The sequence below is a fragment of the Urocitellus parryii genome, chromosome 3, assembly GCF_045843805.1.
Source record: "Urocitellus parryii isolate mUroPar1 chromosome 3, mUroPar1.hap1, whole genome shotgun sequence".
NCBI lineage: Eukaryota > Metazoa > Chordata > Mammalia > Rodentia > Sciuridae > Urocitellus > Urocitellus parryii.
The window spans coordinates 80,110,227-80,124,326 of NC_135533.1; the positions used below are offsets into that span (position 1 = coordinate 80,110,227).

Here is a 14,100-nt window from a genome sequence, read left to right on the forward strand (position 1 = left end):
GTGGCTTAACACTGCTCCCCTGGGTGGTCAACTCCTGAATTCTTCACAGCTAAAATCCTGCTCTTTCAGTCTCAGCATAAATACTCTTTCCTCCAAAATGCCTTTCCAAGTCCTAGATTAGGCAAAGCCCCATTTCTGTACTCTGCATGCTATCTAAGTCCTTTGTGTTTGTTTCATCAAACAAGTATAATTATGTGTCTGTGTTCCTTGTTGGAGACAGTAACCACATGTGTCATCTTGTGGATGAGAGAACAAACTCTTGTTCTGGTGTGTGTTGTCACTGTCCTTCGTTTACTCCCTTCTTCCTTTACTCCCTCATGCAGTGATTATGTGAGGAGCACATTCCTTATGCTCGCTATGGTGCCAGGCAGGGTATAGAATAGGACACATGAGGGCCTCCATCCTTTAGAGTTAAAGTGGGGAGGCAATCAACAGGAGCTAAATAAGACACTCATAAGCACCATAAGGAAAATAAATAGGATTGTATAGAATGAATGGCCAGTAGGGTGTAGCAAATAGTATGCCAGGGAAAGCCAATCTGAAGAGGTACATTTGAACTAAGACTTCAATGTTGAGAGGAAGCCAAAGTACAAAGATCACAGGGAATAGGACCGCAGGCAGATGAAGCCCTTCCTGTGACCTTGAAGCAGTCATGATGAGCAACAGAGATAAGCCCAGTGTGGGAGGAGTGAGATAAGATCCGGAAAGAGCAGTGCAGGGTCATGGAGGGCCTTGTGGATTGTACTCGGTTACACTGCTTTATAGCCCAGGTTTTTGCTATACTAACATTCTAGTTAGAGCCAAGATGCAATTTTAAAACAGCCACTCAAATTCCGGAAACTTGAACTGGAGGAAAGCAGCCTGGGTCCAGTAGAAAATCAGCAATGCTATGACCAATGGCAAGAATAAGTACTAACTGCAAGATAGGGTATATATTTTAAAAACTGCCAAGGACTGGTTTCTATGTCACAGACCATAAACTTGTATGTGATTATAGTCTGACCATATAGTAATTGCTACCTGATGCTACTGCCCCAATAATATTCATTTTATAACTACTATTTATTTGGTATGATTACAGAATTTTATTTCACACGAAACAGTATCATCAGGAAAGTCTTAATCTTGAGAGACAGCATAAGATCCCCAACATATGATGCTGTGCACATAATGGTGACAAGCTGTATTTTTAATCATCTTTCATTTGACTGAACTTCTGTGGAAAATGAATCAATAATGTGGAAATCACAGGTTGTTGGGAGACTCAGCCAAGACAATGCTGAGTGAAGGCGCTTGAAATTATAAATGTTTTTAAGGCATAAAGAGTACTTTTACTGTTAAGTCCATCACCAAATACTGCTGGTGGTGTAAGATTTGAGACAGTGAAGACTGGATATCTTGACCCAGAAAAGAAAATATCCTGCTCCAAAACACCTGTTTGCTAACCAACATGTATATAATTTCATTTAGAAATTTATGTGTGCATAGTCTAGTATGATACATTCATTTGTCCGCTTAAGGCAAACACTGCCAGCTAGCTCTTGAGTGACTCTGGGAATAAAGCATTGAATACAACAGTGTCCTTGCCTGCATGGAATTTAAAAGCTTGGGGATGATGAACACTGAACACATCACCTGTGAAAAAATGATTACATCTTTGTTAAAATGTGACTATTTAAAAAATTATAATGAAGTAATTGTTAATAATATAACTTTGTTATATTATTATAATCATATTATTAGTAATAATATAAACATCCTTACTAATACTCATTTTTTGACCTTTTGATAATGCCATGCTAATGGGTGTGAGATGACATCTCATTGTGGTTTCGGTTCTTGTTTCCCTGATGATTAATGATGTTTAATGTTGGTTCATGTCAACGTTGGACAGTTTGTATGCACCTTTGGAGTGTCTATTTGGGTGTTTTGCTCATTTTAAATGAGGTGGTTTTATTTTTTAGTTGTATGGGTTGCTAGTTCAGGGCATTAACCCTTTTTAAGATATATGATTGGAAAATATTTCTTCTGTATGTTGCCTTTTCATTATTTTATTGTTTCCTATGTATGCAGAAGTTTTTTGTTGTTTTTTAAGCTTGCTGGAGTCCCTTTGGGTTGGTTTTTGTTGTTTGCTTTTATTGAATGTGCTTTTGGTGTCAAGTCCCAATAAAAGCATTGCAATGGGCAGAAGCTTTTTCCCATGTTTTCTTTTATGAGTTTTATAGTTTTAGGTCTTACATTTACAGCTTTGCTTCATTTTGCATTGAATGTGATTTTTTTTTGTATATGGATATCCAGTTTTCCTTGTCCCATTTATTGAAAAATCTAAAACTATCCTTTCCCCATTGTGTATTTTTTGTGCCCATCTTGAAAATTAGTTGAAAAATTATGTTTCAACTCTGTCTTGTTCCATTGACCAGTATATTTAATGCTTGTGCCACAGTGTTTTTATTATTATAGTTTTGTAATATGATTCAAAATCAGGAAATAGGTCTCCAGCTTTGTTCTATTTCATTTGATTGTTTTAACTACTTAAGGTCTGTTTTGGTTTCATACACATTTTAAGATTGGTTTTTTATTCGTGAAAAATGTCATTGGAATTTTGATATAGATTGCATTGAATTTATAGATTCCTTAGATAGTGTGGGCCTTTTGAAAATGTAAATCCCAGCAGCTTGGGAGACTGAGGCAGGAGGATTGCAAGTTCAAAGCCAGCCTCAGCATCTTAGCAAGGTCCTAAGCAACTTTGTGAGACCCTGTCTCAAAATGAAAAAGGGCTGGAGATGTGGCTTAATGGCTGGGGCCCCTGGGCTCAAGGCCTGGTACAAAAAAGAAAAAAATATTTCAATCTGTGGACATGGGGTATCTTTCCATTTATTTGTATCTTTTTTCCATTTCTTTCATCAGGGCATAGATCTTGCATTTTCTTTTTTGGTGAGAAAATAAATATTGTATGGCCACCATGGAAAACAGTAAAGAGGTTCCTCAAAAAATTAAAGATAGAATTGCTCTATAATCTAGCAATATCACTTCTGGGTATATGTTCAAAGGAAATAAAATCATGATTTTGACAAAATATCTGTACTCCTATGTATATTGCAATGATATTCAAAATAGTGAAGATATGGAGACAGCATAGGTATGTGTTGATAGATGAAAAAAGAAAGCATCGTGTGTGTGTGTGTGTGTGTGTGTGTGTGTGTGTGTGTGTTTTCACACACCATGGAATTCTATTCAACCTAAAAGAAGGAAATCCTGTCATTTGCAATAACGTGGATGAATCTGAAGAACATTGTGTTTAATGAAATAAGGAAGACAGAGAAACAAAAATACTGCATACTCTCACTTATGTGGAATAAAAAAAAAAAGTCATATACATAGTAACAGAATTGTGGTTACGAGGGGCTACCACTGGAAAGGAGAGATACTAGTCAAAGGGTTCAAACTTTCATTTATAAGACAAATACATTCTGAAGACCTCATATGCAACATGGGCAACTATATATAGCTAATGATGATATATTGTATACTTAAATTTACTAAGAGCAGATCTCTACTATTCACACCAACCTAATCCCCTCCCCCAAAAACTAACTATGTGAGGTGGTGAATGTTTCAATCAGCTTGATTGTGGTAATTCCACAATGTATACATATATCAGAATACTACCCTGTACACATTAAAAAACATGCAATTTTGTCAGCCATACTTCAATAAAGCTGGGGGATGGGGAGGAAGTAGATAAAATCTTATGAAGTGGTTGTCTCTCCTGATTCATAAATTTTATATTTTTTAAAGCAAGCTTTCTTTTGCATTTGATTTCAAATCTTTGCACTGCTTCTTGCTTAATTGCAGTCCTTCAGAGTTGTAGGTGATAGCTGAGCCTTGTGAAGGCTGGGACAGGTAACATGAGATATGATTGGTAAGACTTAGGCTCTGAAGTTAGACCAGACGCTTTGAATTCCCCCTCCCCCACTGCAATGTGGTAATACATCTATGACTCGGTTTCCTCATCTCTAAGGTTAGGATGCTGATAGATTGCTGTAGATTCAGTGAGATGATATAGGCAATGTGCTTAGTGCCTGGGAAACTGCATTCTCATTTCATGTAAACTGTGCATATTAAGATTGTCATCTACCTTCTCCCTTCTCACTACAGTTATGTGACTTTGTGTTCAGATGCACAGCAATATTAGGGAAGTCTTCAGGGTTTAATGTTTTCTGGGATGTATGAATAGTACAGTCAGGAGCCTGGTTTTGACAGTCGGCTACCCAGGTCTGAGAGATTCTCATGAATTGCCATATTCATTATCAACTCTGTCCTGTGCTAACAGTTTGTAACTGTCTTTTGCAGAGTTAAAGAGAGAAGGGGACACTATTGCACCTAGGAGAGCATCTTTCAAACATTTCTGACAAGAATTTACCATAGAAATATTTTATATTAGATAGAGTTCACATGTATTATCTACATATTCGAAACGAAGTTTCGCTATAGAATATCTGCTTCTATCTATAATGCAATATTTTCTATTTCATTAAGTTGTCATTACATGTTATTATATTTCCTTCCTTTCCAAAGAAAAGACCAGCAGTTTGAAAAATATTTATCTGATATCCACAGGCCTAAAGAAGAATAGAAATATGAATAAGAACAATGAAATGAGATAATCCTTGGTCTAAATATTTCCTCAGTTATTATTATTATTTTGCACACAAAAACAAAACAGAATAAATACTAGTTGTTAGGTGAATTTTTATAAGGCAGAAAATAACTTGCCATTAAGCCCTTCCTATAGTTTTGAGTTAGTCTTATTTTTCCTCTTAAAATTTGTAGTCACTCCTGTTCCACTAAAATTGTGGACTAGATCATCAGTAGAGGGTAATGTCCATTCCAGGCAGCCAGGAAACCCCTCTTCTACTCCTGGCTGTGTCATTAATCCCTAGATAACTGGTCTACTCTCAGTTTCAGCTCCTTGACCTGTATGAGTGAGTAACAGTATTTGTGTTTCCCCAGGTTTCTTTGAGGATCAAATGGTATAATAATTAAAATAGTTTTGTAAACTAAAGTCCTCTTTTAAAATGTGAAAACTATTGGGTTGTTAGGTTATGCATTTGTAACTTTTCTCTTTTTTAAAAAAAAAAATTTCTCCTAGATATCTCAATTGAATACACTGATTACACTTTTGCTGGGAGAACTTCCTCCTGGAGACAGGCAGAAGATCATGACGATTTGTACCATAGATGTCCATGCCAGAGATGTGGTAGCAAAACTTATTTCTCAGAAGGCAAGTTATTTGTAGAAACTTTATTTTTTTCTAAAAATGGTATTTATGCCAGAGTAGTTCAAAGAAAGTCATTGTTTTTTCAAAGTTTATACAGTTTAATTAGTCCTGAGAAGCTCTAGTTATTTTTGGTGTGTTGATTTGGGTTAGCTAATATATTATTCTAACGAGAGTAATCCCCAAAAAAATATCCCAAAGGCTTTTTCCAATGCAGGAGCCTCCAATCATCCAAAAATCAATCCAAAAGAAAGGACCATCAAATGTCAATGCATTTGTCTCCCTGTCTTTTGGCTTCTCTGTGCATAACCATATTGGCCCAAAAGCCTGTGACTCTCACCTGTGTGACTTACACAGCCAGTAGCAATAAGATGTTGTGCCATTTAAACCATCTGGCTTTGATCTACTTCCCCTTGAAGAAATTGATGTTGGTCATAATTCTTCCTGCTTGGGTTATCCCGTGTCTTTTCCTATCATAATTCACTTGTAAGAAGTTTTTCTAACCTGTTTAGTGTTTTAGTGACATGTTTTCCTTATCTCTTCAAAAAGTCCATGTGTTCTTAGATGCTGTCAGTGTTTAATGTAAAAGGAGAATTTTCTCACCCTTTTCCCTTAAACTACATTTCTCCCTATGAATGCCAGAAATGCACTTGTCTATTGAACAACGTTGCCACAATCCCTATCACCCACTTCCTTTAAACCCCTTTTCTGGAGGTGGTTATACTACAGTAAGACATTTCCTTTTCCAATATAGATGCATGCAGATATTATAAAATGCCTTCTGTTTCTTTTCTACTTATTTCTACCCTTATTAAAATCAAAGTAAATGTAATTCTCTCTGAAAACTCCAAGAAAATGCTTCTTTGTGTAAGTTATAAACACGCCTTGACCCAGCTTCAGTACCATTAGTGAGCAATGTTAATTTAATCCAAGATTGATCCTTGCAAAACACCATTTACCAAGTGTTCTCATTTTGAGAATGAACTGTTGATAACTACTCCTTGAACATGGCCTTGTACCTTTTGTATTGTTTTATCAGTCTGCTGATTCATTTGCAGGAGGATGAATTATGATTAAAGATGCATACTTTGTTTTGTACTAAGGAGATCACTTGTCTAATTCTTGCCCATCTAAAATAAGATGCTGAACCCTGTATAGTCATCAATTAGTAGATACTAATTTTGGTAACTTGAAGTGATTTTCAAGAAATCCTAAGGTCCCATATACCTTGAAAGAGGATGGAGATATATATATATATATATATATATATATATATATATATATATATATATATATATATATATATATATAGTGTGTGTGTGTGTGTGTGTGTGTGTGTTTAAAGCTGGCAGAGAAATATATAGTATTGAGTAAAGACATGAAAGAATAGCAATGAAAAAATAGTATTTGATGTGATGAAATATGAAATGAAAAGTGTCTATACTAAGAACAAACTGGTTTTAGAATGAACATGGCTGGAAGTATAGTTTATACTGAGATACAGAAATTATAGGTTATGTCTCATTTTGTATAGAATGTATATTTCTTCATTGGATTTTGGTGATATGAGTATGAAGTAATAACTTTAATCCTCTGGAGCAATTCATAAAGGAGAAGAAGCATTGCTTGAACAAATTGATATTGTTTCACATAAAAGCCACTTTAAAATGAAAACATATTACATACATATTTCTTATTAAGTAGTCAACCATCTATATGAAATTACAGTTTGCAGTAGCATACAAGGGCTTTCCTATTCATGAGATTTTAGAAATAAAGTGAGAGCCAGTACATCCGATTACATTAACAAATCTGTGGTCTCAAAATTATCAGGGTCCTGTGTGTAATGAGTATGCACTGATTCCAGGTCGTCAGTCCCCAGGCTTTTGCTTGGCTATCTCAGCTCCGTCACCGGTGGGAGGACACCCAGAAGCACTGCATTGTTAATATCTGTGATGCCCAGTTCCAGTACTTCTATGAATACTTAGGAAATAGTCCTCGACTGGTGATCACTCCTCTAACTGACAGGTAACAATTTCAAGTTTGAGTCAGATGAGAAAAATCAAGCCCAAAGTCTCCTAGCATGAGTGTTGATGAGTGATATTGAAAAGAAGGGAATGAGAGAAAATAATCAACAGTATGAAAGTAGCATGCATGTTAACTGATCGTGTCAATAGGGAACATTGATTTTAGAGAAGAGTTAGAGAAGAGTGTGAGTGGATGTGATGAAGAGGAGCAATAAACAAATAAGTTATTTTAGGTAATCGTATGTTATGACAAAAAAGGATGATGTGTTTAAAAGTCTCTTGAAGGTAGAATCCACCATTGGATCGTTTGATACCCCTTACCTGAAATGCTTGGGGACCAGAAGAGTTTCAGATTAGGACTTTTTTGGATTTTGAAATATTGGCAGACTTTATGGTTGAATAACCTTACTCTGAAACTTTAAAGTATGAAGTGATTCAAAATAGGGACTTTTTTGAATATTATGTCACCACTCAAAAAAGCTCTTATTTTGGAGCATTTGGGATACTCAACGTATACAGATTGAGAGAGCATTCAAGGTGAGACCTAGTGATAATGCAGAACCAGTTATGCACAGACCTGAGGTGCAGAGAAGAGGGGAATCAGGGCTCAGCACACATGAATAAAAGGGAAGAAGCATTTTTAAGTTTATCAATGTGTGCAGATTGATGGCTTATTAAATTTTTAATTTCAAAAATTGCTGTGCACTTTATTTGAAAGTTAAAAGGAAGATGAGCACATACAAAATGTAACAACAAATCCCACTATTAATGTATAATTATAATGTACCAAAAATATGGAGAAAGGAAGGTGAATGTTCATTCTGATAGTGGATGTCTGCATTGTGTGTATCTTTTTATCATTCTCTGTATGAAATTGTTTACATTAACATCATGATGTCTTTATGCATGTTCATCATGTCTTGTTTGATGCTGACCATCTCTTTGAGAGTTAGGCAGGTAAACAGTGTCTTTCCAATGTGGGCAGGCTCAGAGACAGACCAGTCAACTTGTACCTGATAGACTAGAGCTGAAATACAGTGAATCAATTAGGAGGATGCAGGCTAAACTGCTCTTATAGAGAGACCACAAAATAAAATGGCCTAACTAACAGAAGCTGTTGTCTCACATATCAGCCCAGAGCCAAGTGAGCTAGCAGCATAGACTGGCAGGTGGCCAACATACCATCCAAGACTTCCATATTTGTTTCAGCCAGTGAAAAGGGGGATGGAGAACCCAGGTCACACATCTTCAAGGAAATTGGCTTAGGAGTGCCATTTCTGTATATACCATGTTGGTTGGAGCTTGGTCACTTGGCCACTCTTGTTTGGAAGATGGGTAGAAAATGTAGATATAGATAGCCATGTCCATCCCAAACTTATAACCACTGGAAAAGCCTACAAGAGGATATATAGTCTCCTCTACAGACGATTCTCATCTAGAAGTCTTTCCACTCCACTCATTATATGATGCATTTGGATATAAGATGCAGTGGATGTAAAATTCAAAAACACCTTCCATTTTTATAAGTAATTTCTTCTATTTGCACAGTACTTTGAATTCCTCAAGGCATTTTCTTTTGGCTTTCTTCATATGTCTTTACAATAAACTTCACTTTATGGAGGTGAAAACTGAGACATATTGATGTCAAAAGGATTAAGATTAACATCTGATGATCTGCAAAGTAGACACAGTCACTAGTGTCCTGATCTCCATGTATGTGTCCACTAGATCCATCTCTGTATTATGACAAAAATAATTTATAAACCTGAAGAAACCCCAAATAAAGAGCATTATCCATTTGAAATCTTTGCTATTTATTAATCTTTCCTTCATAACAAGAATTAAATTCTGTCTTTGCATGATTTTCTTCAGTCTTGAGTCTTCTCTTTCCTGCAATAATATTACAGTAATATAAATGCATATAGCAACATTTCCAAAATGAATTCCTAAAATTATGTTTTAATATATTAAATTATATCACTGTATATTTGCCTTATACATTGAAATAATTATATTTGCATATTATGTATTTATAAATTTACATATCTAAGCTCTTAATATATTTATTAGGTAGTGATTTAATATGGTCAGTGTTTAATTCATACATAATCCAAGATTTTTATTTTTTTAAATAAACAATAGCTTGAGATGTTGTCTGACATGTTAATAGTATCCTTACCCAGATAGATTAGAAATTCAATTGCATTGCAAATTAACTGTTGTTTGTATTCAAATACACACCTCTTAGGAAATGAGACCAATAAACAAATAAGCCAATCCATTCTTCTCTAGTAGTTTTAACCAACATAAAAATAAATTTGATATAAGATGTTCTGACATTGTAGCATGAACAAAGGATAAATACATTAATACTATGTGTTACTACCACATTCCCAACCTTAGCTGCTTAAATGTTTTTTAAGAAAATCAATTGCCCCTAATGTTTTATAGACATCTCATATGAGACTGTAATATTTGTTTTCTATTGTGAAAAGGTGTTATATTACTCTAACTCAGTCACTTCATCTAACCATGAGCGGGGCTCCATCTGGCCCAGCGGGTACAGGGAAAACGGAAACCACCAAAGATCTTGGACGTGCCCTTGGCATGATGGTTTATGTATTCAACTGTTCAGAGCAAATGGACTACAAAGTAAGTTATGAAACAATCTATAAAATTCTAACAACATTATGTCTGTTTGGAATGAGTCTTATGTGAGGTGCTTGGGACCAGAAGAGTGTGGATTCAGTTGTTTTCAGATTGAAATATTTGCTTATACACAATAAGGTATCTATCTTGGGGTTGGGTCCCAAGTCTAAACCCACTATTAATTTATATTTTATGTACATATACCTTTTACATAGACTGAAGGCAGTTTTGTACAATTGTTTTGATATTTTTGTGCATGAAATAGTTTCATGGCATAGAATTTTCTACTTGTTGCATCATGTTGGCACTAAACCATTTGGGGGTTTTGCAACATTTTGATTTGAAGATTGGGAAGACTCAACTTATAAATGCTTGAAATCCCCTTCAGCGCAACTCTGAATGCTTCATGTTGTCATTTAGTCCATAGGAAATGTCTACAAGGGGTTGGTGCAGACAGGAGCATGGGGCTGCTTTGATGAGTTCAATCGCATTGCTGTGGAGGTCCTGTCCGTGGTGGCAGTACAAGTGAAAATGATCCACGATGCCATCAGAAACGGGAAACAGAGGTGAGTGCCACACGGCTTTTTTCTCTCTCATTTCAAAAAGAAAAAGGGACATGGAATAATGCAGGTAACTCCACCTCTCTGTTGTATGAAATAAGAAAATAGTTAATTTTGAAGAATTATTTTTCATATTCTCCCATTTTATTAGTGGTTTATTGTATTGAATACAATAAAATCCTATCATGTTTCTTGAATCTCTAAAGAACGACTTCTATGATGCTAAATCTTTTGATTAGTTCTCCATCCTCTTGCTTGACTTTGCAGGAAGCATCTGACTCCCTACTGTGTGATTCACTTCTTCATGGGGTTTGCAGGACACCACACCTCCCACTTTCCTCTGTCCTCCTGGCTGCATCTCACCTATAAGATGGGGAAAAGTTTAGCATCCACCTTATAGATCACTGTGGTGATTCAGTGGACAGCACTGGGGCAAGTGTCTTCCACATAGTAGGCACCACGGCAAAGCTAGCTATTGTGTTTTATTGTTTTTATTTTCTGAGCTATTAATATTGAGTATCACAGGGCTCAGTCTTTGAACTTCTTTCCTGTTTCTGTATTTTCTCCTTTGGTGATTTAATCTAGCGCTTTGGTTTTCAGAAACTATCTCCATGTTGCCAGCTCCCTCCCACCTGGCTACCCTCCTGTCCCTCATCTCTAGACTTATGAAAACTGCTGCTTGTTGGGGCACCTCAGGACTCAGTTTGATGTCTCAGAAGCCTCTCATGTTTAATTTGTCTGAAATCAAAATCTTGGACTTTCCACCATCATCTGTTTGGTTAGTTGCCCCATCTCAGTAGATGAAAACTCATAAAGTTCTTCAGTAACTTGGGGTAAAAAACTATTCACATATATCCAAAATGAAACCACTTCCTGTATGTGATGCCATGATCCAGATGGCAAAACAGCTGGCAATTAGGGTGTGATGGCTTAGTATGAGAAACAGACCATAGCACATAGCACAATTCTGGTTCTCTTTATAAACTCCTGTTTTTGTTTTTATACAAATGCAACCTCATTTATTTGGCTGATCTATCCCCCTCATTTTTTAAGGGTGTTTTGCGCAGTTAGCTATCTTGTGCATGACGGCATCTTTAATCTCCCCATTGATGAAGGATTATCTTGCCCATTAGAACTATGAACCTGTTCTAGAAGTGTTCAGCTTATCAGTGGACACATCCAGATGATTCCATCTTCTAGAAAACTTCTGTTTTTTCCCTATGTGGGCCTGAGACACCAGTTTCCTATGTTTATATGCCTGTTGTTTTACCTGCCCCTACCCTAATGCCACATTAGAGAAGTTCATCTCTTTTCTCTTTGATCCCCAGCCATATTTTATTAGTTCTTGCCTGACACCTGGGATATGAAGACTTCTCCATGGTGAAAATCTTATTAGATGAAACCCAGATGCCATTTGAGGCCCTCCTTTGTTGTGGAAATTTATGTAACTGACCATGCAGTGATTTCTGAAGATTCCCAGCCACACTTCCTGGGAGTCTCCCATGTCCACATTTTGGAGTTGTGTCCCTTGATCCTTAGGCTGGCCACCTGCAGTCTGGAGGCTCTTCCATTGTTTGATGAGTTGGTGAAATTCCCTTTGCCCTCAAGGAAGGATTTAAGAGATGGAAGCATGCCTGGACCACAAAACTTGCAGCATCTTGTGGCCCACTTTGTAGAGGTCCACACCTTTGGCTGGTGGCTGTCCCTCCTATGTAGGGGGTGAGATGTGGCAATAGCTACTTCTCTCCCACTCTCTGAGCAGCCCTGTCTGCCTTCCCTTGCCTGCACCTAGGATATGAAGACTTCTCCATGTTTACCTTGACTATGCAGGAATCGACCTGCTTTTAATTATCCAGTAGATAATATACTGTGAGTTCTAAACATGGTGGGGTTTTCCTCCAGATCTTTTCCGTCCCTGTTCTGGCTTAAAGGTCCAGCTCCACAATGCTTGAGCCCTCCCCCTTTTCAGCCAGAGATCTTGTTCAGACAGCCTTGCATTTTGTCTCCCTGATCCGTCTGAAAGTTTTTTTCGACTCGTCTCTCAATTTGGCTCTTACAGCCCTTTACCATTCCATTACCCTGGCCATCAACAGCCTAATGGGGCCCTTGCAAATTTTTCTGAAAATCATTGATTCTCTATGCTTTCAGGTGATAATGATAGCAATGGTCATAGCTAACATCTGTTGAGCATTTACCATTTCCTAATCAGTGTGGTCTTAACCAGACACGTTCATAATCTCTCTTAACTTCTCACATAATGAAATACAATGGGTCATATTTTTATCGTCTTTTATTATTAGAGGAAGGAATTGGAGCATAGAGAGGATAATTAACATGCCTAAAGTGATACAGTTGCATTCTTAACATTCACAGTCTGGCTCTAGAGCTAGCTGTCATAACCATCATGACGTTTTACCTCTCAGTAATATCAGTAGATGTTCATTGAATAAATAGGGAGAAAGGAAGAGAGCCGTGAGCAAGTAGACAAAGACTGAGCAGGGAGCCCCTTTCTCCTCTCGACATGGAGAATTTCCATCTATGCGTATCCCACTCACGGACTGCAGCCCACATTGAAGGCAAAAATGCTCTCCCCTTTGATTCAGTGTTAAAACAGTCCAGCCCTTGTTTGTGTATTCTAGGACACTATGGTATGCTAAGATAAAAAAGAGTACTTCTCATATTGGTAATTCCTCTGGGGGAAGGGAGGATATTTTTTAATAAACATGCTTCAAAACATATTCAAAATATGTATGCTTATGAATTTTAAAGAAATCACACAGAATACACAGCCTCCTAATGATAATTTGCATTTTGCAGTGTTTTGCATTTGTCAATGCACGTTCATATTCAATGAGCACATTTAATTCCGTCGGCATTCTTTTTATGGTAGATTTGTATTTCTTGGAGAAGCTATCACACTGAAGCCATCAGTTGGAATATTTATTACTATGAACCCAGGATATGCTGGTCGAACAGAATTACCAGAAAATCTCAAAGCTCTTTTCAGGCAAGTGTTATGCTTTGCAACTTAGCATCTGGTACACTCATGCCACCTAACGTTGTTGGCTTGCACTGTTAAGTGATTTGTTTTTACTTGAGAATTCCTGTGGAAAACTCAGTATTTCTTGGGGATCCCTTTGTAATAAAAATTTTCCTCATGGTAAATTAATGCTTATAAATTAGGAAACCAGGATTCAAAATCAGTATTTCAAAGTTGTTTGGTAAGTTTAACTACTTTTTTTTTTTTAAAGAGAGAGTGGGGAGAGAGAGAGAGAGAATTTTTTAATATTTATTTTTTAGTTTTCGGCGGACACAACATCTTTGTATGTGGTGCTGAGGATCGAACCCGGGCTGCACGCATGCCAGGCGAGCGCGCTACCGCTTGAGCCACATCCTCAGCCCCAAGTTTAACTACTTTTTTATGTTTTATTATAATTTTCACATATTATGAAATATTTGGGAAATATGGAAAAGAATACAGAAAAAAAATCTTAGAATCACCACCCAAAATAATCATTGTTGTGGGGTTTTTTCAAGTTTACATTGTATTGTACTAAGAAACTATAGTAAGCATGATTTTTATTTA

The 14,100-nt window shown here is 36.7% G+C and overlaps 1 protein-coding gene across 2 annotated transcripts in view; it reads left to right on the plus strand.

Annotated features, from left to right (window-relative positions):
* Positions 1-14,100, plus strand: part of Dnah11 (dynein axonemal heavy chain 11) — a 305,466-nt gene that overhangs the window by 109,031 nt on the left and 182,335 nt on the right. For both annotated transcript variants that reach the window (XM_026408127.2, XM_026408145.2), the window contains exons 31-35: positions 5,153-5,284; positions 7,146-7,306; positions 9,801-9,957; positions 10,375-10,520; positions 13,405-13,521. In XM_026408127.2, the coding sequence (XP_026263912.2) occupies positions 5,153-5,284; positions 7,146-7,306; positions 9,801-9,957; positions 10,375-10,520; positions 13,405-13,521 (713 nt within the window). The remainder of the gene's footprint in view (positions 1-5,152; positions 5,285-7,145; positions 7,307-9,800; positions 9,958-10,374; positions 10,521-13,404; positions 13,522-14,100) is intronic.